Source organism: Glycine max, chromosome 12 (genome assembly GCF_000004515.6).
Source record: "Glycine max cultivar Williams 82 chromosome 12, Glycine_max_v4.0, whole genome shotgun sequence".
NCBI lineage: Eukaryota > Viridiplantae > Streptophyta > Magnoliopsida > Fabales > Fabaceae > Glycine > Glycine max.
This window is the reverse complement of record NC_038248.2, coordinates 23,997,098-24,024,910: the sequence shown is the minus strand read 5'-3', so window position 1 is coordinate 24,024,910 and position 27,813 is coordinate 23,997,098. Positions and strand designations below refer to the sequence as shown.

General features: G+C 37.9%; 1 protein-coding gene across 1 annotated transcript in view; it reads right to left on the bottom strand.

The window, feature by feature from the left end:
• LOC100810410 (probable E3 ubiquitin-protein ligase BAH1-like) overlaps positions 1–17,973 on the bottom strand; it is a 27,682-nt gene extending 9,709 nt beyond the window's left edge. Inside the window, exons 1-5 of the mRNA XM_006592546.2 lie at positions 17,929–17,973; positions 17,573–17,821; positions 17,339–17,476; positions 10,263–10,283; positions 2,018–2,278 (exon numbers count right to left, since the gene is read on the bottom strand). Of these exons, the coding sequence (XP_006592609.2) occupies positions 2,018–2,278; positions 10,263–10,283; positions 17,339–17,476; positions 17,573–17,821; positions 17,929–17,973 (714 nt within the window). The remainder of the gene's footprint in view (positions 1–2,017; positions 2,279–10,262; positions 10,284–17,338; positions 17,477–17,572; positions 17,822–17,928) is intronic.
• Between the last annotated feature and the right edge of the window lie 9,840 nt (positions 17,974–27,813).

The following is a 27,813-nucleotide window of genomic DNA, read 5'->3' as shown; positions in this document are numbered from 1 at the left end:
TCTGGGGATTGGGCTCCATGGAGACAAATGTGTTGTTTAATTTTTTTTGTGGGGGGGTGGGGGGGGGGAGATTTTCTAGGTTAATTTTATTAGGTTTTTCTAGGTTAATTTTGTTATTTTGGTTTTATGTTTTGTGTACAGCATTGCATGTTTCTCTTTGAATTTTGGGTTATGTACATGTAATGGGTAATTGTTTTGAAATAGGAGTTTCTTGGCATTTTGTGAATTGAAATCCTTGTTTTTCTCTACATGTCAAGTTAGTTTTGAAAGTTCGAATTGAAAGTGATAGATTTACCCTTGGTGAGAATTTGAGCCATCATCATCTATTTTATTCAGTGTGTTTTGCCCCATTGATTGCTTGCACAATAGCCTTGGCTTGACTCTTGTTGATACTTCTTGCTTCACATGCATGTTGGGAGATGATTTATGTTAGACAAGTGGCCTCAGATATCTTAAGAAAGGGGGGTTGAATTAAGATATTGCAAACTATTTCCCCAATTAAAATTCTATTTCAATTTCAATGCAAGTTACAAATTCCCTTAAAAATGAACTCTTAAATAATGATTCAAATAGAACAATCTGAATATAAATCTAAATCAATAATAAATAAAAGAGTTTAAGGGAAGAGAAAGTGCAAACTCGGATTTATACTGGTTCAGCCACACCCTTGTGCCTATGTCCAGTCCCCAAGCAACCTGCTTGAGAGTTCCACTATCTTGTAAAATCCTTTTACAAGTTCTGAACACACAAGGATAATCCTTCCTTTGTGTTCAGAATTCTTTTACAACAAGAGACCCTTGGTCTCTCAATCCCCTTTGAGAATTTAGAAAGAAGAGAATAATGTATCTATCTTGAAAGAGATAGATTTTACAATCTGAGCACTCAATTAATTTCTTATTGAATTGCAAGTGTATTGGCCAAGGAATTCTTTAGAGGATGAAATGTTTTTTCTCTTAGAGAGAATAAGACTTTTTTATTATGAAATACTCTAAGCAAATTCGTGTTTCAAGTCACATATATATAGACCTTTGGTGGTCATGTAAAAACCATTTGAAAAGATGTGACTCTTAGAAATAATTTTCTGAAAAACTCATCTGGTAATCGATTATAAGATTTGTGTAATCAATTACATGCTTTAAAATTTGAATTAAAACGTTTATTAACTGCTGGTAATCGATTACCAATATTGTGTAATCGATTACACAGTCTAAAATTTGAATTCAAATATTTAGTAGCTGTTGTAAACTATTTTTGGCCACTGGTAATCGATTACATCCTCTGGTAATCGATTACCAGAGAGTAAATCTCTTGAAAAACACTTTTTAACTTAAATTACTTGGCCAAACCTTTTGCTATATCAATTAGGAATTCCCTTCCTAAAATACTAGTGATCATCTTGATGTTATGTCTTGTATTCTTGAATCATTGTCTTGAATTTAAACTTGAAAAGCGCATTTGCATCATTTGTATCAAATCATCATGATCATCATCAAAACATCAAAGTCATTTGCTTCTACAATCTCCGCCTTTTTGATGATGACAATTTAAGTCCTGAAATCAAGATACAAGCAAGCAATGTATATGTATAATATATTGCGTTCACTCCCCCTATGTTTTGGAATTGATGATCACTTGATTTCTAAGCTTTTTCTAAGCTTCTCTACCACCCCATTTTTCTCCCCCTTTGGCAACATCAAAAAGCCAAAATTTGTGGGAATAAAAAATATATTATATAATGAAGTGGACAAATACTAATAAAAAATATAAGTCACAACCAACCATGAGCAAATCATAAATAAGTCATAACCAAAATAAAATCCAAACATTCACAATTCAAAACCGCATAGAATCTAAACATAAAAGACTAAAGTCCAAATACTAAAAGATAAATAAAGTGCAGAAAGTGATAACTTAAATATCATAGCCAAACTACAAGGCTTAAAAGAAAATTATAAACTAAACTCTAAGAAGGTGGAGGTGGTGGTGGAAGGTCGAAGATCTGGCGAATATAACCCACATCTTCTTCAAGTTGTGTGAGACGGATATCCATGCCGGCAAAGCGATTATCCAATGAATCAAAACGTTCTCCAACATAAGTACGAAGACCCCATAACTCAGAAAGAACATCAGTCATGAGGGCTGAATCATCTCGCTGAGGAGGAGGAGAAGGAGTACGCTCATCTTGTGGAGAAAGTGCATCTTTCTTTAGCCATTGACCATTTCGATCCTTACGGTATCCAAAAGAATTCACTACACCAACACCAATAGCAAAGGAACGCTTGACTTGAACAAATGGTTCATCATCAAGCGGAATTTGAAAATGACAGAGAAATAGAGTGACCAATTGAGGGTAAGGGAGAGGTGCATTGGCCCGTAATGCCTTATGCATTCAGTACCGAACCAAGTGAGCCCAGTCGATCTGACAACCGGTAAGGGAAGCCCACATCAAAATCAAGTCCTCCTCAGAGGCTTGAGCCAAATTTGAAGACCGGGGAAGCAAAATTCTAACAATAATGTATTGCATGATGCGATTATCAAAGGTTAATGATCCAGCCAGCAATCTACCGGTCATTTCAGCCTAGTCATTGCAAACCATACAACGAGCATCATGACTAGAATAATCAAATTTCCAGTCATCAACAACGGTGCCCTTGAAAGGTGCACCTTGAATGGGTAATTTAGTCAAAGAAAAGAACAATGATTGATCAATGATCATGGGAATACCATGCACCTCAGAAGAAATAATGTCATCCTGAATTTTTAAATTGCAGTAAAAAACTTTGACAAGTTCAGGATAATATGGCAATTTTAAAGACATGAAATCAACCAAGCCAGAATTTTGAAACACTTGATAACAATCAAATGTCTCATCATTGAAGAAATCTATGTCTAGGTACTTAGGGTCTAAAATGATCCTAGAAGAAAATTGAGAGAGGTACCATAGACATTGATCATCGGAAGAAAATCGAGTGGATGATCTTAGAGATGACAAGGAAGGATGGATAGGTGCTGTGGGTGCTTTGGATGGTCCATGACGGCGATGGCCAGCAGCAGCGGCGGTGGACGATGATTCCTTTCTCTTCTTTGACGATTCTCCCCTTTGATGAAGTTTTAGTGAATTTCAATCGGTGGAATCGAAAGAGGAGTGAAAAAGAGGAAGATTGGGCTTTAGGGGACGTGTTTTGGTGAAGAAATGAGGGAGATATGTTTGAAGATTAGGGATGAAGGAGGCTCAAGAACGAGGGTAAGGCTACGCCGCATGACTGGTTTCGTGGGTATTTATAGAGGAGGACGAAGTGTAATCGATTACAAGGTATGGTAATCGATTACAGGAGTAGTAAGCCTTCTGGTAATCGATTACAGGGTGTTGTAATCGATTATAGGCTGCCTATTCTTGTGTAATCGATTACACTGATGGTAATCGATTACCAAAGCATAAACTAGGCTAGTTTCTCTAAAAAATTACCTATGTCTATGCTAAAGACATCTAATACTATCAATCATCACTACTAATACATTTAATTCAATCATTCAAACATCAAACACACAATAATGCATAAAGCCTATCATAGTAACAAGAATTTAAACAAAATTAAGCAAAGTAACATACTTAACATAAACAATCAATAAAAGTAAATCAATCAATCAATCCTTATTTATCTAAATCACTAACATCTAAGAGGCCTAATTCCCTTCTAATAGAGAAGAATGTTTCTTTGGGGAGAGGTTTTGTGAAGATGTCAGCAAGTTGATTCTTTGTATCAACAAACTCTAATACACAATCTCCCTTTAGAACATGATCTCTTAGAAAATGGTGCCTAATTTCTATATGTTTAGTTCTAGAGTGTTGAACTGGATTTTTGGAAAGATTAATTGCACTTGTATTATCACATCTAATAGGTATATGGTCAAGAAAGATTCCATAGTCAGAAAGTTGTTGCTTCATCCATAAGATTTGTACACAACAACTGCCGGCAGAAATATATTCCGCTTCTACAGTGGATAAAGCAACACTATTTTGTTTCTTACTATGCCAAGAAACTAGAGCAGATCCAATGAATTGACAAGTTCCACTTGTGCTCTTTCTATCTGTTTTAGAACCGGCAAAGTCTGAATCAGAATATCCAATTAAGGTGCATGTGGAATTTCTAGGATACCATAATCCTATGTTCATAGTGCCTATTAAATATCTTATGATTCTTTTAACAGCACTAAGATGTGATTGTTTAGGATTTGATTGAAATCTAGCACACATACACACACTAAACGTTATATCAGGTCTGCTAGTAGATAAATAAAGAAGTGATCTGATCATACCTCGATATTGCTTAACATCTATTGATTGACCGGTTTCATCTTTATCTAGATAACAAGCAGTGCTCATTGGTGTAGCCATGTGCTTAGCATTTTCCATGCCGAATTTGTGGATTAACTCTTTGCAATACTTGGATTGATTGACAAAGATACCATCCTTGGTTTGTTTAATTTTCAATCCAAGAAAGAAATTAAGTTCTCCCATCATTGACATTTCAAACTCACTTTGCATGTCATGGGAGAATTCCTTGCACAATAAATCATTAGTGGATCCAAAAATAATATCATCAACATAAATTTGAACTAATAAAATATCATGTGATTTTCTCTTTATGAAAAGAGTAGTATCCACTTTTCCTCTAGAGAAGTCCTTTTCTAAAAGGAACTTACTTAGACGCTCGTACCAAGCCCTAGGGGCTTGTTTCAAGCCATATAAAGCCTTTTTCAATTTATAGACATGATTTGACTTATCCAATATTTCAAAACCTGGTGGTTGTTCAACATATACTTCTTCTTGAATTAAGCCATTTAGAAAAGCACTTTTAACATCCATTTGATAAAGCTTAAAATTCATTATGGATGCATATGGTAAGAGCATTCTAATGGCTTCTAATCTAGCAACTGGAGCATATGTTTCTTCATAATTTATACCTTCTTCTTGATTATATCCTTTTGCAACTTATCTAACCTTATTTCTAATTATTATTCCATGTTCATCTAACTTATTTCTAAATACCCATTTTGTTCCAATGATGGGATAGTTTTTAGGTTTCTCAACAAGTTCCCACACATTGTTTCTTTCAAATTGATTCAGTTCTTCTTGCATAGCAATTATCCAATTATCATCTATTATGGCTTCTTTTATATTTTTAGGTTCAATCATAGATACAAAAGCCATATTATTGCATAATTCTTTAAGAGAATGTCTAGTTGTTACCCCTTTTGAGATATCACCAATAATGCTGTCGAGGGGATGATCTTTTGAGGCTTTCCATTCTTTTGGAAGTTCATCATTTGATTTTGCTTCTTCTTGAGGATCTTCATTGCTTCCTTTCCCTTTTCCTTTAGAATCTTGTCCATGAATATGAATTTGTTCTAAAGATTCTGCAATATCATCTAGTATATTCTTTCTTGATAGAATAGCATTAGATTCATCAAAAGAAACACGAATGGATTCTTCAATACTCATAGTTCTTTTGTTATATATTCTATATGCTTTAGTTTGCAATGAATATCCAAGAGAGATGCCTTCATAAGATTTTGCATCAAATTTTCCTAGATTATCTTTACCATTATTGAGCACAAAACATTTGCAACAAAAAACATGAAGATGTGAAATGTTAGGTTTTCTACCATTATATAACTCATATGGGGTTTTCTTTAAAATGGGTCTTATTAAGGCCCTATTCATGATGTAACAAGCAGTATTGACGGCTTCAGCCCAAAAATATTTTGGAAGAAAAGTATCATTTAATAAAGTTTTAGCAATTTCTTCCAATGACCTATTTTTCCTCTCAACAACTCCATTTTGTTGAGGGGTTCTAGGTGCAGAAAAATTATGCTCAATACCATGTTCATCACAAAATAATTCAAAACCTTTGTTTTCAAATTCACCCCCATGATCACTTCTAATGGATGCAATCTTAAGATTTTTCTTGTTTTGTATAACTTTAGCAAGTTTTCTAAATGCTTGAAATGCATCACTTTTATGAGTAATGAATAATGTCCATGTATATCTAGAGAAATCATCAACTATGACAAGAGCATAGTAATTTCCTCCAAAACTCATGGTTCTAGATGGACCAAATAAATCCATATGCAATAATTGTAAGGGTTGAGTAGTTGAAACAATATTTTTGGGTTTGAATGAGACTCTAGTTTGTTTTCCCTTTTGACATGCATCACATAGTTTATCTTTTTCAAATTTTAATTTAAGCAAACCAACTACTAATTCTTTTGAAATTAATTTGTTTAAGTGATCCATGTTTATGTGAGCAATTCTTTTATGCCATAACCATGGATCATCATCTTTGTTAAGAAAACAGTGATTGTTATTTAGTTTTAGGCTTAAGTCTATCATGTATACATTGTTGACTCTATATCCTACATGCTTTATATTAATGTCATGCTTATGTTCTATAAGACATTTTTGAGAATCAAATGATACTAGATAGCCTTTGTCACATAATTGACTAACACTAAGTAGGTTGTGCTTAAGACCTTCAACAAGTAGAACATTTTCAATGGAGTTTGAAGAATTTGTACTTATTTTACCAACTCCAAGGATTCTACCTTTGTTGTTGTCACCATAAGTTACATGCCCGCTTTTCTTGGGAGAGATATATGTAAACTTTGATGCATCTCCAGTCATATGTTTTGAACATCCGCTATCTATGTACCATTCCTTCCTCAAAGACACCTACATAATCAAGTTTTTGACTTAGGTACCCAAACTTTATTGGGTTCTTGTGTGTTAGTGTAGACTGAAGATCCTTTTGGGACCCATATCATTTTAATGTTGTTGTAGTTTTTCTTAAAATAGCAAGTAGATGTGCCATGCCCTTTTCTTCCACAGTAAAAGCAAGTGATAGAACTAGAGTTATATTTTTGTGTGGAAGTAAAGAGGTTTTTATGAAATTTTTGTTGTTTTTCAGGTTTATATCCTATTCCAGCCTTATTAGAGACATATCTTTGTTTTCCTAATATGACATCTAAATTATTTTTACTATAAGAAAATTTTGCAAGTGAGTTTTTCAAATCTTTAATTTCTTTTTCATATTTTCCACAACAACTACAAGAATCAGATATTTTCTTGTCAGAAATAGTAGAGACATGAACCTTTTCATTTGATTTAGAAATTGAGACTTCAGTTCTAAGATGATCTAATTCTTTATTTAATTTTGAAATTTCATTTTCTAAATCTGAAATTGTTTTCTTAGAAGATGAAACTAACTTTGCAAGTTTGATTGACTCTTTATGCAAATTAGAAAATGCATCTTGTAATTCATAAAAAGAAATGAATAAGTTATTTGAAGATGTTACCTCTTCATCACTTTCATAACTTTTAGCCATTAGACAGAGGTTTATTTCTTCATTTTTTGAATCTTCAGAAGATTCCATATCATTGTCATCCCATGTGATGTATGCTTTCTTCATTTTCTTTTCACTAAAATTTTTCTTTTCAGATTTCTCCATCTTTTTTCTTGAAGATAGGACAATCAACCCTCAGATGTCCAGGTTGATTGCATTCAAAGCATTTTGGAGTAGAAGATGAGATTTCTTTCCTTCTTTTAGATTTAAAATTTGGTCGCCTTTGACTTCCTCTAACTTTCAGAAACTTGTTGAACCTTTTTACAAAAAGGCTAAGATCATCATCTTCATCTAGATCAATTTCTTTATCACTTTCTTCTTGGATTGAAGATGAGGCTTTAAGAGCAATTCCCTTCTTTTTCTTGTCATTTTCTTCATGTTGATTTAATCTCAACAATTCCATTTTGTGTTCCTATAACTTTCCAAATAGAGTAGCAAGAGTCATGTTAGATAAATCTCTTGATTCAGTAATGGCTGTTACTTTAGGTTGCCATTCTCTGCTTAGACATCTTAATACTTTGTTTATGAGATCTTCATTTTGAAAGTCTTTCCCTAAGGCTGCAAGATGACTCACTATATGTGTGAACCTCTTTTGCATGTCTTGAATGCTTTCATTTGCATTCATCCTAAATAGTTCATATTTATGAGTTAATGTGTTTATCCTAGATCTTTTAACATCTGTTGTGCCTTCATGTGTTACTTGTAAAGTGTCCCACATTTCCTTAGCACTCTTACAATTTGAAACCCTGAAATATTCATCCATTCCCAGGGCAGATGTAATTATGTTTTTGGCTTTTAAATTATATTGTACTCGTCTTTTATCCTCTTTAGACCATCTATCTCTAGGTTTTTCTATTGTTGTGCTTCCACTTGTTGTGCTTCCATCTATTGTGGTTCTTTCTACTGTAGTGGGTATATAAGGCCCTATTTCTATGGCTTCGCCTCAATAAAAATTTGCATTCAGGTTTTCCAGTAGTGGTAACCCTCTCCATTAAAGATTAGAGGTCTATTGATTGAATTTCCTTCTGGAAATAAGAAGTTTGCTGAGGCCATTATTCTTGAAGCTTCTAAACTTTATACAAGAATGAAGCTCTGATACCACCTGTTAGACAAGTGGTCTCAGATATCTTAAGAAGGGGGGGTTGAATTAAGATATTGCAAACTATTTCCCCAATTAAAATTCTATTTCAATTTTAATGCAAGTTACAAATTCCCTTAAAAATGAACTCTTAAATAATGATTCAAATAGAGCAATCTAAATATAAATCTAAAGCAATAATAAATAAAAGAGTTTAAGGGAAGAGAAAGTGCAAACTCGGATTTATACTGGTTCGGCCACACCCTTGTGCCTACGTCCAGTCCCCAAGCAACCCGCTTGAGAGTTCCACTATCTTGTAAAATCCTTTTACAAGTTCTGAACACACAAGGACAATCCTTCCTTTGTGTTCAGAATTCTTTTACAAGAGACCCTTGGTCTCTCAATCCCCTTTGAGAATTTAGAAAGAAGAGAAGAATGAATCTCTCTTGAAAGAGATAGATTTTACAATCTGAGCACTCAATTAATTCCTTATTGAATTGTAAGTGTATTGGCCAAGGAATTCTTAAGAGGATGAAATGTTTTTGCTCTTTGAGAGAATAAGACTTTTTATTATGAAAAACTCTGAGCAAATTCGTGTTTCAAGTCACATATATATAGACCTTTGGTGGTCATGTAAAAACCATTTGAAAAGATGTGACTCTTAGAAATAATTTTCTGAAAAACTCCTCTGGTAATCGATTACAGGCTTTAAAATTTGAATTAAAATGTTTATTAACTGCTGGTAATCGATTACCAATATTGTGTAATCGATTACACAGTCTAAAATTTGAATTCAAATATTTAGTAGCTGTTGTAAACTATTTTTGGCCACTGGTAATCAATTACATCCTCTGGTAATCGATTACTAGAGAGTAAATCTCTTGAAAAACACTTTTTAACTTAAATTACTTGGCTAAACCTTTTGCTATATCAATTAGGAATTCCCTTCCTAAAATACTAGTGATCATCTTGATGTCGTGTCTTGTATTCTTGAATCATTGTCTTGAATTTAAACTTGAAAAGCACATTTGCATCATTTGCATCAAATCATCATGATCATCATCAAAACATCAAAGTCATTTGCTTCTACAATTTAAGCATTTTGTTCTTATAAGCCTCTAGCCAAATGAGCCTACCTTGAATTAATTCCTTTGATAGCCCCTTTGAGCCTATGTTCCCCTTTCTTTGTTTTGAAGCTCATTACAAGCCTTAAGTGAAAAACCATGATCTCACCCTACCCTTTAGGAATTTTGGAGTTTTAGAATTGTTTTGGGAATAAGTGTGGGGGGGTATGTTTCATTATATGATATGTTTTTGTTGGCCATGCTTGATGATGTATTTTGGCCATGCTTGATGTATATTCATATATTGCCTAATTGTTGCTTTATTTTTCAAATGCTACTGTTCATGTTCAAAAAAAAATATACAAAAAAAAAATGAAAAACATGAAAACAGAAAAAGAATGAAGTTGAATAAATGAGGTCTTGGTTTGAAGACTTGGATTGGTTTGAGGACTTGGTTGATTTTGTTTTGGGTTTACTTTTTAAGCTTAATTTGTAATTTTGGTTTTGGGGTTTACTACTCTTTCTTAGTTCCCACTTATTCCCCATTGCTCCTCTATTCCTTTGGGTTTTAGCTACTTATCCTATACTTTCCTCTACCTTGTCCTTGGCCCCATTACAACCTTGAAAGACCTTTTGATCCTCATGTGGATGTGTTTGTGGTGTGGTTGTCAATTTTAGAGTCTTGCCAAGTCTATATGGTGTTTGTTTTCATGGATGCTCTGAGAGTAAACAGTAGCCTAGACACTTGAGAGATGGAGTGCATATCTTATGAGGCTTTATCACTTTTCATTCTTGAGCTGATTGACTATCTTGCCATGTTTGAGATGCTTGGATGATTTTCATAACTGTCTTGATTCTTTAACTCTCTACGTGATGGATGTTGCCCATTCCTTTCATTCCTTGAGATTCATTGAGAAATATGTAATTGTTTTTGTGTTTGTTTGTTTCTCTTTAATGTCTCTGGATTTGTTCCTTGCTTTGCTTTTTGATTTTGCCCAGGAGTGAAAAAGGCTAAGTGTGGGGGTATTTGATGTCATTATTTTCTCCTATTTCTTAACCCTTTTTGTCACTATTTTAATTACTGATTAGCCTTAATTGTCAAATTAATTATGCAGTTTTATCATTTGGGCCTACTTGACTAATTTTGTGTTTTTAATTTAATTTTAGGAGAATTATAAGCAATTGGGCTTGAATCCGAAATTGGGCTTGGACTTGAAGAGAGCAGGCAATTTATTTTATCAAATCTTATCTTATCCAAATTTTATTTCGTCTAGATTTTATTTCATCTAATCTTATCTTATCTTGTCCAGATTTTATTTTATTTTGTTTATGGGCTTGGACTTAAAATAGATTTGTAAGCTTTGGGGTGGAGGACCTATATAACAACACCAAGGTTTTAATTTAGGGAGTTTTTTTGGAGAGGAGAATAATTCTAGGATTTTAGAATTCCAGTTTTTACTGTTCATGCACACTGTTCACGTAGAATAAAATTCATTTTCTGCAATTTCGTTTCTGCTTCAATCTACAATTTTGTTTTCTACTGATTAATGGAAGGCTAAGTCTCCAGCGTTGTTTTCTACGTTTATGCTTAATGATTAGTTTCATTCATGATTAATTGGTGTATGTGTTGCTTAATCACATAATGACAGCCTTATGTTAATTTTCGCTTAGTAATTTAATTTAGGGTTGGATTTAGTGGTTGAACTGATTAAGGATAAATTCTCGTAACCTAGAATAAGAGACTTGCTTGTGAATCAAGGGGAAACAACGTGTTTTAATTCTGTTATTTTCTAATTCAAATTTGCTTGTTGTTTAATTTACAAAAACAAACAACCCCCCCTCCCCCAATTCGTTACTGTTTTATCACTATTTGTTATGAACATTGGTTGACCATTGCTCATTGGGAGACGACCTAGGATCACTTCCTAGATACTGCATTTTTAATGTTTATTTGATTCGGGTATGACCTCGATTAACGTGTGCACACCAAGTGTTCGGTGAAATGCCACAATGGCTGGACTACATTCTATTCTAGGCCTTGAAGGATTTAACATGTCTAGTCATGTAATTAGGTGTGGTATCAACCCCAAATTGATAGTTTTACATAGAATTATGATTTTTTGTGGAGGAAATTATTTTTATGAGCCTTAGGTTGGAACCCCCTGTTTTCTTGTGAAATCGGGGCATTTAGTTGGATTTGGGTTTCGTTTGATTTTTGTGTTGAATTTATATTTTTGGGAGTAAACGTGCATAGAGTAGATTTTAGTCGAAAATAATAAATAAATGAAATAAAATAAAATGGAAAAAAGAGGGGAAAGAGAAGAAAAACAAGATAATGAAATAAAATAAAAGGAGATGGGAGAATAGAAAATACCCAATGACTAACTCGTCTTTGAAAATAGTTTTTGCTAAGATATTGGTGTTTGTTTGGCTTTTGTTTTTTATTTTTGTTGTTTCACAGATGGCCCCGAAGAAACTTGCTGCTAAGAGAGCTAGGAAGGCCACTGCAAGGGAAGGATCTAGTGCAGCCCCACAAGCGGAAATTGAGTTTGATGGATGTCGCTTTCGAAGCGAGGAGCATCAACACTATTTTGAGATGATTAAGGATTGGTCTTTGTTCAAAGAAAGACGGGTATAACTAGCGAAGGAAGAGTATGCAGAATTCCAAGCCGAAGTTGCTAGGAGGAGTTGGACATAGCTGACAGAGCCTATGGTGAAGTATGATCTTGAAGTAGTCATGGAGTTTTACGCAAACGCCTGGCCCATTGAAGAAAGAATTGTGGACAAGCGCTCTTGGATGCAGGGCCAATGGATCCCATATGACACAGATGCTATCAACGAATGCTTGGGGGCATCCATTGATCTTAGAAGAGGGACAATGATGCAAATACACTGAGAGATGAAGCCAATTTTCAGGTTTTGATGAAGAGGCCATAGGACAACTACTTTTCTCCCCGGGACATAATTTTGCATGGAGCATAGCAAGGAGGCGGGTGCGGATCACGCGCACTAGCATGACCACTCTGACTCAAATCTGGATGACACTTCTACTCAGCAACATCCTTCCTAGTGACCATAACTCCAGTCTCATGCTACCCAAATGTTAGTTGGTCTACAACATCATGACCCAAATTAGTGTTCATGCGGCATAGATTATCTCAGATGCCATCCACCAGTTCGTAGGTATTGCACCTCTGAGACACCCAATGGACCCAGAGAAGTCCAACAGGGCACTGGGATTTCTGGCATTGATCACAAGTCTCTGCCATTTCTACTGGGTACCAGTCGCACTTACAAAGCTCATTCGGCCTCCCATTAATAGGTCATTCATTGCGAAATATTGCATACCAAGGCAGGCACAGCAGCTAGGGCAAAACCACCAGTAGCAGCCGACTATAGACGCATCACCACCGCCTCCACACTAGCCACCATCTCTAGAGTCCATCTCAGCTCACATGCATAGGATGGAGCTCCAGATGCACGCATACATGCAACATTTGGCTGATCAGCAGGCAACAAACCATAGGGTCCAGATACAGTTGAATGACAATTTCTATCAGTATACACTGCACCGGCATCGCCAGGACCCTAACCCTTACCCATGGCTTGCTCCTGAGCAGGACGAAGGCGAAACTGAGGATGATGGAGACATGGAAGATTTGCTTGATTTCTTCATTGGAGGAGGCTGAGCTCCCTGACCACGATCTTCTAAATTTGTGAACTTGTCTTTATCTTATTTATTGCTTTGTTATGTTATTTTGTTGTGATGATTGTTTGAAAAGAAAAACTTACACGTGGTTTAGTTTTTGATTTATCTTCGTGTGTGCTTTGATGTTTGATGGTGTAGTCTTGGATTATAACTTTGTATGGAATTCCAACCTTTTTTTAAAACTAACATGCTTTTGAAAGAAACAACCACTGATACCCTTCGAAAATGTTGTAAATCAAAACACAACAAAAAGGGATTTTGAAAAAATATGTATCTTGAGGATGAAAATAATGAAGGACTTTTCTGAATACCAAATGGACTCAAATGTTTTTGCATGGACTTGATAAAAGAGAAATTGTTGAAACACTAATTTGATCTGAATATGGAAACATGCCCTAAGCTTTAGTGACTGTGTGTGACCAAAAATTTTATGTTGAGTGTCTGCATGGATATGTTCTACGATTCGTTTTGCATGAATTTCTAATTGTCATAGTATATGATTCATGGAAATGATCTGGGAATTCTTTTTGCTTTACATTTCAAGCCATTGGCCAAAACAGCTGTCCCAACACACCTTATTATTTTTTATTTTGTAAGCCCTTTGAGCCAGACACTTGATTTTTTGTTAGAACACTAAACCTAGGATGAAAGCTTCCTACCTTATCTTAGACCAGAGAGCACAAGTGTTTTCGGGGGAGATTTCTATCATTTTTATGGATAGTTGTGGGTTTTGAAGGAAGTTAGGTATTTATTGAAAATTAAAAAAAAAGAAAAGAAAAAAAGAAAAAAGAAAGAAAAGAAAAAAAAATTGAAATCAAGATGAAAAATGGAAAAGAGCGAAAAGGAAAAAGGAAAGAGAAAGGAAAAGCAGTTTCTTCGGGATAAACAAACATCTAAACCATGTGCGGGTTTGTTGTAAAGAGTGAAGGAAAGAAAAAAATAATGATAACTTGTCAAGACATGAAGGGATAGGAAGTGATCACCCATTTAAGTGATTAGCCAAAGCTTTATGCTTGCTCTCTTATTCACACCAAAAAAAGGAGACCAAAGCAACCAAAGCCAAAATCTCCTACAGGTCCAAACTCAAAAAGACCCATTGATCTGTGATGATTATGCGCATTACCCCTTGATTTGATGGGAAATGACTTGCAAAATCGATTTATGACGTGTTTGTGATTTGGAATTGAGAGGAGACACTTGCCAGTGTGAGATTTTATACACCTTTGAGTGGTTTTCCTCCATTTTATTGAATCTAGTGTTTCTTCTAATGTTTCTGTAGAAAAGAAATGCAAAATGTCTTAATCTCATTCTTGGTTATGAGAAATTCTATCTTTGTGCTTTCATTCCTCATTCGTCGCATTATTTTTGAAAAAAAAAGTGTGTTCTGATCGGTTTGGGAGTTTGATTTCTTTACCAAGTGTGTTCGCATTTTAATGGAAGTTTTCAGAGACTCCAATGTCTTCTGTCTTTTACATTTCAAAGACTTTAATGTCTTCAGTCTTTTACATTTTCAAAGACTTCAATGTCTTTAGTCTTTTACTTTTACATGATTTCAATGTCTTTTGTCTTTTACATATTCAAAGACTTCAATGTCTTAAGTCTTTTACATTTACAAGATTTCAATGTCTTCTGTCTATTACATTTTACAAGACTTCAATGTCTTCAATCTGTTACATTTACGAGACTTCAATGCCTTTAGTCTTCTACATTTACGAGACTTCAATGTCTTTAGTCTTTTACGTTTTCAAAGACTTCCATGTCTTTAGTCTTTTACATTTCCAAAGACTTCAATGTCTCCAATTGTGTTTTACAAGACTACGACGTCTTTTGCTTGATGCTTTTGATACTTCCATGTCAATGTCCATTTTTTTTTCAAGTTTCACTTCCTTTGTTTTCTTTGGCGTCTGGTCAAATAGCAAGATCGCTCAAATAAAATTAGTGTCCTTATCTTTACTTACCTTTTCATTTTCAATAAAAGATAAGTAAAGAGGGGCAACTGTTAGACCCTAATTTCGTTCGGGGACTATCGTTCGCTGATATTTTGATTCTTGCTAGTCGAATTATGATGTTTGACACCAGTTACAGCGTGAAGCAAGGAATCACTTGGTGGTTTGATCAAGAAAACAAAAAGATACCAAGGAAGGGGGAAAAAGATCTTTTTCTTAGATTTTTCTAGACCCTAGCTCGCCCAGGATAACATTTGGCTCGCCTAGGCCATGAAATGGCTTCATGCCTAAGAAACCAGCTCACCTGGGTGAGCTTCCCCTCCCCCAAAATAGCTTTTTTTTCTATAAATAGCCATGTTGGGGGAGGGGTTTAAGGGTTCAGAAGTTGGAAAAAGAAAGAGAAAGAGAGAAATAAGAGGAAGAAGGAAGAAAAGCGAAGCTGAGGCGCTACCGAATCACGATCGTGATCATTCCCTACATCGTTCTCTTGTTTTGTGTCCTTCGTGCAACAGTCAGTTAGTTTTTAAGAGTTGAATATAATCTATGTACCCTTAGGGTCCTCTCTGTTATTATGTGCATATTCATCTTCTCCATTTATCATCGGTGATCTTGTTTTTATTTGTAAAGTTCAATCCTAACCGATCACTAGTGCCGTAAAAAAATTTGTTGTCTTAAAAAGATTGAGAGCTAATAAACAAAAACCAAAATATCACTTGAGATCATTTCAAGATCCAATGCCTTAACAATCTTTTTGTTTGTAATTAAAATGAATCTTTCAAAAGCATAAAACCAACTCAACACACAACCTTTCTCGCTTTAAAGAACTATGTAGGTCTGAATTCCTCACCGCACCCGAGGATACGTATGAGCAAGGGCAGCCCCTTTGTCGACCCCAAAAAAATAAAAATATAAAAAAAGGAAAAATAAATACTTTTGAATTCATGTTGTGCACACTCGATTAAAGGCTGTCGTCCCTTGTGACGGACGCGTGGGGTGTTAATACCTTATGTGTAAATAACTCCTGAACCCTTATTTTCAAAATTTTCAGACATCTTTTTGGTTTTTTTCTAATGTTTTCCTTAAATAAATGTTGGTGGTGACTCCCACGCGTTTTCTTTTTAGAAAACGCACTTTTGCTTTTCACTCGCACGCCCGTCGTAGGGTAGGTTGCGATAGTTGATGTATGTTTAATGTATGTAATATGTAACATGTATCTTTTTTATACAAAAATACTATTGAACATGTAATTAATCTGACATAATAAAATCATACTCCAAATAATACTTGGCTGTAAACATGAAATTCTTGCTAGTGAAGCCAACCAGGCAATGGCTAGCAATAGATATAGTTGATTTATGAACAGTAATTTCTCTTGAAAAAAATACTTATATACATTATGCTTTTAGTGTTTGTATGTTTACAACATTTAGCTTTTGACTTTTGTTTATAGCTAGGATATGCATGTGACACAAATTAAACTAAATATATATTTTTACGGCTAAATTCTAATACTAAACGAAAGAATACTCCTACCACTTAGGTGTGCTATATTTAACTAAGCAACATTGCAACTAGATAGTAGTGTAATATTTTGCATAATTTAATTCATCATTACTTAAATCTATTTAGAAAAATTGTTTATACTCTCACGAGGTACACACGTCTGAAGCAACACTCAAGTTTAAAAAATACAATTTTTAGTGTATAATAAAATAAAACTTTTTTTAAAACATTCATGTTTTAATTTTCTAAGCTTATTTATCAATAGTTATTTAAGTAAAACTTGATCAAAATCATGATATAATTAAATTGAATTAAAGGTATTCAAAAGATTTTTAACAGTAAAGGTTGTCAAATCGTGAAATTGAATATTCACTCTAACATACATGGTTTAATTTTCTAAGCTTGATAATCAATAGTAATTTAAGTGAAACTTTTGATCAAATCATGGTATAATTAAATTGTGAAATTAAATAAACTACCTTCACCAAACCCACCCCTACTAAGATGCATACTTGCATCACTTCTACATTATTATTATTATTATACCAACACTTTTTGTTTCAAGTTGTTTAGCAAGGGCAGTGCCAAGAGGTTTTTTCTGTCCAATATGTCAATGTTGAGTACAAAAAAATACCTCTTTGCATATAGGACACTTTGACTCGGGACTTGCAGATTTAAGGCCTTGAAAAATCATCACAGAGGCAGCTGAGCAAGCACACGACTTGCAGAAGATAGGACCACAACTCAAAGCATATGGGTTGAAAACAAAATCCTATCATATCACAATGCAAACATTTATAAGAGATACTGATATATAAAGTATTTTCTCCTTTGTTCTAGAGCAGGGTAGAGTTAGGAACTTAATTACCAGACAAATTGCACAAGTTAAATCATACTCGAGATTAATAGAATCGGGAAGAACCAACGTCATTACAGCTTTAGTTATGCTTAGATCACATGAAAAGAAACCGTAGACTCCATCAAGCTCACAATTATCTAGTCCGCTAGAATTCAGATAAAAAGCTCCCAATTCAATTAGCCAAGGTGAGTGCAAAAGGTCAATGTGTTCGGCATTCATCCTAGACTTGAAATTCTTTCCATTCAAAGAGCTGTGTACCTGAAGTAGAATAGAAAAGGATGGAATGAACCCAAAAACACTAAATTAGAGAAGTGTAAATGAAAGGGGAAAAACATTAAGTAGAAATTGTCTCAGCTGATGCATACTTTATCATATTTCTGAAGTATTTCCCTCATTGCAATAGCATTCATTGCCTATCATCTTTAAAGCATTGGAGCAAACACAATACGTCTTTAAAAAAGTGTAACAAGAATGACAAACAAAATTCTTACAATCTGGGTGTGTTGACGAAAATAGCCATTTTCATAGACGAGTTGAGACACTCGCTTCTACAACCTATCATTCTCCTCCATCAGCAGCTTGTTCATCGCAGTCAACTTCCTATTCACAGCTTGCAGCCACAATGACTCCTTTCTCTGCTTCTCTCTACATTTGAACAACTCACAATAACAAAACAAAACAGTTACCTCAACTCATCATAGCAACGTCAAAATTGAAAAAGTAAATTAATTGTTAAAACAATGAGTTTAGGGTAGGTACCTTTTGTTTTGGAACCAAACCTTGATTTGCTTGGGTTCAATGTTGGAGAGAATGGGCCACTTGCGAATGAGCTGCTAGCAGTGAATGGAACTAGGTTTGGGGCAATCGTGATAGAGCCTGTCATACCCTAATTTCGTCCGGGGACCTTTGCTCGATGACGTGCGACCATTCTTTGGTCCTCGTGAGGTGCTTGGCACCCATCATTAGGCAATTTGTGAAATTCCAGGACATGCCGAAAAACCAAAAAAATATTGATGCACAATCCGTAAGTTTCCGTGACACACCGGAAATCAAATGGAAGCATCGTTGCATAATTAAGTGAGGTTCCGTAACATTCCGTAAGTCAAAAAGGGGATGATTATGTAATCCGCAAGGTTCCGTAACATTACGGAAAGAAAACAAGTATCGTTACGAAATTCGTAAGTTTCCGTAACTTTACGAAAAAAGAATCACCAAAAAACAGCAGAGGGGGTGTACTTAGTAAAAATGGGGGTGCAAATAGCACCCAGGCCCACTTGGGCCCTCCGGAATATTCCTCCAGAAGACGGTTGCTTCTGGAGGAAGCAACCCTGCTCGCCTGGGCGAGCTGAGCTCGCCTGGGCGAGCTGGGCGGCAACCACCTCCCCTATTTTGCTATAAATAGGGGAGGAAGGCAAGAAGGAAGGGGTTCAGCCCCTTAGGCACTTCTCTCTCTTTCGAATTTGCTTGGAAAAATTGTTTCCGTGAAGAAAATCTAAGCCGAGGCGCTTCCGAAACGTTTCCGTAACGTTTTCCGTGAGGAATCTCGCAAAGGTTTCAACCGTTCTTCGACGTTCTTCATTCGTTCTTCATCGTTCTTCGATCTTCAACGGGTGAGTACCTCGAACCAAGCTTTTTCGATTCATTCTATGTACCCGTAGTGGTCCGCATTGTGTTTCGTGCATTTTTATTCTCGTTTTGTTTACTTTTTATACCCCCTGTTGACGTGCTTAAGCCATTTTACTTAAGTCATTTCTCGCTTAACTTAAAAATAAAATAAATTTCCACCGAACGTTTGAATTGTATTATCCATTAACTTCGGTTAAAATAAATTCCGACCGTTCGGTCGTGCCGTAACCACGTTGGAAATCAAAAAGAGGTAAAAAATTAATATAATAATCAAAAAAACATCTTTTTAGTAAAATAAAGCGGAAAATCAATCGGACGTTTTCTCTTTGGGATTTCTCATTCTTAATCGAATTGATTAATAACTAAAGTGAAACTAAAGGCTAAAATCAATTCGCCTAGTCAAGCTCGTCCATAAAAATAGGCTTTTGAAGTTTGTCATTTCATTTTCTCAGTAAGTAAAATAGATCATTTTTAAGGTCCAACGCCTTAAAATGATCACCTCTTAAAGTAAAAAAGAATCACTTGATAAAAAAGAACTACGTAGGTCTGATTTTCTCATCTCAAATTGAGGAATACGTAGGAGCAAAGGGAAACACCCTTGTCGACCACAAAAAGAGAAAATATAAAAAGGGTATAAAGGATATAGAGACATAAAAAGGGAACATAAAAAATCAAAGTCATGTTTGCACATTCGATTAAAGGCTGCCGTCCCTTGGGGCGGACGTGTGGGGTGCTAATACCTTCCCCGTGCGTAAATACAACTCCCGAACCTTTCACTTAAAGTTCGTAGATCGCGTCTTTTCCGGTTTTTCCGACGTTTTCCTCAAATAAACGTTGGTGGCGACTCCGCGCGTATTCCTTTCGTGGAACACGCATCCCGCGAGTCACGCGTCGCCCTCCCGCCGAAGGGTAGGTTGCGACAGTTGGCGACTCCACTAGGGATACGCGCGGAGTCGTTAAATGGGTGCCTAATGGGTGCCTAATGCCGGGGCGTTCCTCCACTGACTCCACCGGTGAGGGTAACATGGGTGCCTAATGCCGGGGCGTTCCTCCACTCACTAAAGGCTAAAATCAATTCGCCTAGTCAAGCTCGTCCATAAAAATAGGCTTTTGAAGTTTGTCATTTCATTTTCTCACTAAGTAAAATGGATCATTTTTAAGGTCCAACGCCTTAAAATGATCACCTCTTAAAGTAAAAAAGAATCACTTGATAAGAAAGAACTACGTAGGTCTGATTTTCTCATCCCAAATTGAGGAATACGTAGGAGCAAAGGGAAACATCCTTGTCGACCACAAAAAGAGAAAATAAAAAAAGGGTATAAAGGATATAGAGACATAAAAAGGGAACATAAAAAATCAAAGTCATGTTTGCACATTCGATTAAAGGCTGCCGTCCCTTGGGGCGGACGTGTGGGGTGCTAATACCTTCCCCGTGCGTAAATACAACTCCCGAACCTTTCACTTAAAAGTTCGTAGATCGCGTCTTTTCCGGTTTTTCCGACGTTTTCCTCAAATAAAGGTTGGTGGCGACTCCGCGCGTATTCCTTTCGTGGAACACGCATCCCGCGAGTCACGCGTCGCCCTCCCGCCGAAGGGTAGGTTGCGACAGTTGGCGACTCCACTGGGGACTACATGTCCTCGCCTTGAGAGGGCTGCACGCCCTCACCTCCAGAGGACTACATGTCCTCGCCTTGAGAGGGCTGCACGCCCTCACCTTGGGTACTAGTTACCCTCACCGTCAGAGGACTACACGTCCTCGCCTTGAGAGGACTACACGTCCTCACCATCAGAGGGCTGCACGCCCTTACCTCCAGAGGACTACATGTCCTCGCCTTGAGAGGGCTACACGCCCTCACCTTGGGTACTACTTACCCTCACCGTCAGAGGACTACACGTCCTCGCCTTGAGAGGACTACACGTCCTCACCACCAGAGGGCTGCACGCCCTCACCTCCAGAGGACTATAAGTCCTCGCCTTGAGAGGGCTACACGCCCTCACCTTGGGTACTAGTTACCTTCACCTTCAGAGGACTACACGTCCTCGCCTTCAAAGGGTCATGTACCTTCAACTTCAGAGGACTACACGTCCTCGCCGTCAAAGGGTCATGTGCCTTCACCTTTGTAGGGCTACACGCCCTCACCTTCAGAGGACTACACGTCCTCACCTTTAGAGGACTACATGTTCCCCATTTTCAAAGGGGGGCATGCCCTCACCTTTAGAGGATTGCACGTCCTTGCCATCATAGGACTACACTCCCTCGCCTTCGAAAGGCGACACGTCCTAAACTTCAGAGGGCTACACGCCCTCGCCTTTAGAGGACTACGCGTCCTCACTTTCAGTGGGCTCCATATCCACACCTTAAGATAATTTAAGGTCCTCTGTCCTTAAATGCTTAACCGAGACTTGCACTGCCGGTTAAGGGACCAGTAGTTTCCTTTTAACGGTTCCTGGGCCACCCCCTGATATTGGAGGAGGGCCAACTGTGCGAGCACAACTAGAAAGGGAGGCTATCACACTGCTACTATGCATACTGGGGCAAGATTTCACCCGTGCCGCTGCAAAGAGACGAGTGCGGATCATGCGCACCAACATGACCACTCTTACATAGATGACATTGCTACTTAGCAATATTCTGCCCAGCGACCGCAATGCCAATCTCCCCCTGCAAAAGTATCAGTTGGTCTGTGTCGTCCCGACATGGGTAAGTATGCATATGGTTCAACTGATTTCTGATACCTTCTATTGTTTGCAGGGATCGCACCCACAAAGACACCCAGTGGACCTGAAGAAGTCCAACAGGGCCCTGGGGTTTCCAGCTCTGGTTACGGGCCTCTATCGGCCCTATAGGGCGCTCGTCCCCCCAGCAAGCTCATGCCATCATGACATAGGTAAATATGCACCTCCCCCAACTGATTTCTGATGTCATCTATTGTTTGCAGGGATTGTGCCCGCAAGACACCTAGTGGACCCGAAGAAGGCCAACAGTGTCTTGGAGTTGCCAGCTCTAAATACGGGTCTCTATCAGTTCAAGGGAGTGCCTGTTGCCCCCAGCAGGGTCATCAGGCCCCCTACCAATCGAGTTTTCATCTAGAAGTGTTGCGCCCCAAGGCAGGCGCAGGGCGAGACACCACAGCAGCATTGGGATGGACGGTAGCGGGCAATAGACACACCGCCACCTCTAGAGTTCACCTCAGCTCATCCGCAAAAAGGTTAGAGCGTTGCCTACGATACATGGCCGACCAGCAGGCGACCAAGTCCAAAGCCAAAGGTAAGCAAAGTACTAGGTCAGTGACCGACAAGTCATAAGGTGTCCAGCTAAAGACGTTAAAGAAGCGCTGCTAGGAGGCAACCTAGTACCTTTTGAATCTATGCTTGTTATTTGATCACTTTTTATAGTAGGACGCACCTAGTTGCTCATGATCCTGGGGATTTAAATAAAACAAGCGCAAGCTCGGAAGGTAGTCATACCTCACAAAATATATATATGTATGTTTAGGTAGTGAAAATACCTTAGATATGCATGTATGTAAACAAAAAAATACTTCACAAAATATATATATGTATGTTTAGGTAGAAAGATACCTTAGATATGCATGTATGTAAACAAAAAATACTTCACAAAATATATATTTGTATGTTTAGGTAGAGAGATACCTTAGATGTGCGTGTATGTAGCAAAAAAATACCTCACAAAACATATATGTGTATGTTTAGGTGGCAAGATACCTTGGATATGCATGTATATAGCAAAAATACCTCACAAAAATATGCACATGTTTAGGTAGCAAAATACCTCATGAAAAAAAAAAAGAAAAAAAAACAAGAAAAAGAAATAAACAAATGATAATGATAAAAAAAAGAAGGAGAAAAAAGAAAAATAAGTTGTCTAGCTGAAAAACCAACATGCTTTTGAAAAGAGATGACTTCCAACTTTTCTTTGGAAAAATTCACTGATCATAACTAGTTTTTGAAAAAATGTGTATACACCTGAAGGGTGAATGCTGTGAAGATTTTCCCAGACGCCCAAAATGGACTCGGATGAATGCACAAATTGATAAAAGAACATATTTTGGAAACTTTGGGTTGACTAAAATAGAGGAAATGAATCCTGAGCCCTAGCATCACATGACCATAAAAATTTGACACTTGAGTGTCCGCATAGGTGCATGCATAACCAGTTTTGCATAAAATTTCCAAATCATCATTTTTGCATTTGTGTCATGGAAATAATGTGGGGCATCCCTTTTTATCCTTGAACCAAACCAAACCCTGACATGTATCATGTCTAGCCATTCTACAAGCCTTGAGCCAAAATCCCGACTCACCATAAACCTTGACCCAGGGTGAGAATGTCAATCCTTACCCTCGGAAGCAAAAAAGAATAGAAGGGAAATTTCCAATCAAAGAAAAAGAGAAGGAAAATTTCCAATGAAAGCAAAAAAAACAAAAAGAAAAGAAGAAGAAGAAGAAAAAGAAGAAGAGAAAAGAAGGAAAATTTCCAATCAAAGAGAAAGCAAAAAGAAAAGAAAGGAAATTCCCAATCAAAGAGTGGGAGAAAGCAAAAAGAAAAGAAAGGAAATTCCCAATCAAAGAGAGGGAGAAAGAAAAAAGAAAAGAAAGAAAAGTCCCAACCAAAGAATGGGAGAAAGTAAAGAAAAAAAAAAAAAAGAAAGCTCCTGGTCAAAGAAACCAGAAGAAATGTGCAGAGAGGTCTTTAGACCGGACAATATCTGAACAATACAGAATTGTCACCAAATGAACAAAAAGAAGGAAAGGAAACCGTGACCTAAAATGGTCTTCTCCCTTTAATTGCCAACCAAAATCAGTGCACTAGCGACTTTTTCGCCCCACACTAAACAAAAACAGAAAAGGAAAAGCCAACAAAAAATCAAAAGCCAAAAACACACAAAAGCCGAAAAACTCCCCAAAAGAACCCATTCCCAAGGGAAGCCCTATTGATCCATGATCACGCATGTGATTTTTGATTTGATAGGAAATAATTTGCAAAGTCAAGTCATGACATATCTATGGTTCGGAATTAGGATGAAACACTTACCTGTGCGAGATTGATACACTTTGAGTGGATTTGTTCTATTTTTGTCGAACCCAGTGTTTCCTCTAAATGATCATTTAGAAACGAAATGCTAACATCCAAAATCTCATTTATGGTTATGGGAGATTTCATCAGCAGACTCTCCTTCCCCGGTAGACGCATTGTTTTTCACTCAAAAAAGCATATGCTACTCTAAATCAGTTGGAATATTTGTCTCCTTGCTAAAGCATGTTTGCATTTTAGCGGAGAAAACACCGAGACTTTTTCAAGTCTCACAAGTTATCCAGAACTACGTAGGTCTGAGTTCCTCATTGGAGGAAACGTAGGAGCAAGAGCCTCGCTTTTGTCGACCACACCGCCTTTTGTTGCCATGACTCAAGAGCTGGTAGCCCGCGGAGACACCTTACGGTTATCCGCACCTCGTCATTCAGTGACCCCAAGTGTGATTGATGAGCAGAGGCCAATGTGGTCATCTGCGCCTTTTCCGGAGATGTCAGCATTTTCCGATGGAGACTTTTCAAGTCTCACAAGTTATCCAGAACTACGTAGGTCTGAGTTCCTCATTAGAGGATACGTAGGAGCAAGAGCTTTGCTTTTGTCGGCCGCCCCATAATCTTTGTCATACTGACCCTGAGGTCATGTGACGTGCACCCTTGTATCATACAGAGGCGGCGGGCCCGATGATACGCGGAGATACCTTACGGTTATCCGCACCCTTTTGTCATCCAGAGGCGGCGGGCCCGATGACAAGCAGAGACCAAGTTACGGTCATTCTGCACCCTTGTATCATCCAGAGGCGGCGGGCCCGATGATACGCGGAGATACCTTACGGTTATTCGCACCCTTTTGTTATCCAGAGGCGGCGGGCCCGATGACAAGCAGAGACCAAGTTTGGTCATTCTGCACCCTTGTATCATCCAGAGGCGGCGGGCCCGATGATACGCGGAGATACCTTACGGTTATTCGCACCCTTTTGTCATCCAGAGGCGGCGGGCCCGATGACAAGCAGAGACCAAGTTTGGTCATTCTGCACCCTTGTATCATCCAGAGGCGGCGGGCCCGATGATACGCGGAGATACCTTACGGTTATTCGCACCCTTTTGTCATCCAGAGGCGGCGGGCCCGATGACAAGCAGAGACCAAGTTTGGTCATTCTGCACCCTTGTATCATCCAGAGGCGGCGGGCCCGATGATACGCGGAGATACCTTACGGTTATTCGCACCCTTTTGTCATCCAGAGGCGGCGGGCCCGATGACAAGCAGAGACCAAGTTTGGTCATTCTGCACCCTTGTATCATCCAGAGGCGGCGGGCCCGATGATACGCGGAGATACCTTATGGTTATTCGCACCCTTTTGTCATCCAGAGGCGGCGGGCCCGATGACAAGCAGAGACCAAATTTGGTCATTCTGCACCCTTGTATCATCCAGAGGCGGCGGGCCCGATGATACGCGGAAATACCCGAGTGGTTATCCGTATAAACATTCTTTTGCTATCTGTAAGACAGAACGCTTGATAGCATGCAGAGACTGACATAGTCTTCTGCACCTTTTGTTCCTCCGGGAACAACAAGTCATTCACATGCGGAAATTTCATGGTCGCCCGCGACTCTCGTAACCGAGAGGAGCGAAATTAGTGTCATACACTGATTTTCGGGGACCTTTGCTTGATGACATGCGACCATTCTTTGGTCCTTGTGAGATGCTTGGCATCCATCATTAGGCAATTTGTGAAATTCTAGGAACGACAAGTCATGGTCACCCGCGACTCTCGTCAACCGAGAGGAGCGAAATTAGTGTCATACACTGATTTTTGGGGACCTTTGCTTGATGACATGCGACCATTCTTTGGTCCTTGAGAGGTGCTTGGCACCCATCATTAGGCAATTTGTGAAATTTTGGGAACAACAAGTCATTTGCATGTGGAGATTTTATGGTCACCCGCGACTCTCGCCAAATCGAGAGGAACGAAATTAGTGTCTTATCTTTACTTTCCCTTTATCTCCAATAAAAGACAAGTAAAGAGGGGCAACTGTCATACCCTAATTTCGTCCGGGAACCTTTGCTCGATGACGTGCGACCATTCTTTGGTCCTCGTGAGGTGCTTGGCACCCATCATTAGGCAATTTGTGAAATTCCAGGACATGCCGAAAAACCAAAAAAAATATTGATGCACAATCCGTAAGTTTCCGTGACACACCGGAAATCAAATGGAAGCATCGTTGCATAATTAAGTGAGGTTCCGTAACATTCCGTAAGTCAAAAAGGGGATGATTATGTAATCCGCAAGGTTCCGTAACATTACGGAAAGAAAACAAGTATCGTTACGAAATTCGTAAGTTTCCGTAACTTTACGGAAAAAGAATCACCAAAAAACAGTAGAGGGGGGTGTACTTAGTAAAAATGGGGGTGCAAATAGCACCCAGGCCCACTTGGGCCCTCCGGAATATTCCTCCAGAAGGCGGTTGCTTCTGGAGGAAGCAACCCTGCTCGCCTGGGCGAGCTGAGCTCGCCTGGGCGAGCTGGGCGGCAACCACCTCCCCTATTTTGCTATAAATAGGGGAGGAAGTGAAGAAGAAAGGGGTTCAGCCCCTTAGGCACTTCTCTCTCGAATTTGCTTGGAAAAATTGTTTCCGTGAAGAAAATCTAAGCCGAGGCGCTTCCGAAACGTTTCCGTAACGTTTTCCGTGAGGAATCTCGCAAAGGTTTCAACCGTTCTTCGACGTTCTTCATTCGTTCTTCATCGTTCTTCGATCTTCAACGGGTAAGTACCTCGAACCAAGCTTTTTCGATTCATTCTATGTACCCGTAGTGGTCCGCATTGTGTTTCGTGCATTTTTATTCTCGTTTTGTTTACTTTTTATACCCCCTGTTGACGTGCTTAAGCCATTTTACTTAAGTCATTTCTCGCTTAACTTAAAAATAAAATAAATTTTCACCGAACGTTTGAATTGTATTATCCATTAACTTCGGTTAAAATAAATTCCGACCGTTCGGTCGTGCCGTAACCACGTTGGAAATCAAAAAGAGGTAAAAAATAATATAATAATGAAAAAGACATCTTTTAGTAAAATAAAGCGGAAAATCAATCGGACGTTTTCTCTTTGGGATTTCTCATTCTTAATCGAATTGATTAATAACTAAAGTGAAACTAAAGGCTAAAATCAATTCGCCTAGTCAAGCTCGTCCACAAAAATAGGCTTTTGAAGTTTGTCATCTCAATTTTTCACTAAGTAAAATGGATCATTTTTAAGGTCCAACGCCTTAAAATGATCACCACTTAAGTAAAAAAGAATCACTTGATAAAAAAGAACTACGTAGGTCTGATTTTCTCATCCCAAATTGAGGAATACGTAGGAGCAAAGGGAAACACCCTTGTCGACCACAAAAAGAGAAAATATAAAAAGGGTATAAAGGATATAGAGACATAAAAAGGGAACATAAAAAATCAAAGTCATGTTTGCACATTCGATTAAAGGCTGCCGTCCCTTGGGGCGGACGTGTGGGGTGCTAATACCTTCCCCGTGCGTAAATACAACTCCCGAACCTTTCACTTAAAAGTTCGTAGATCGC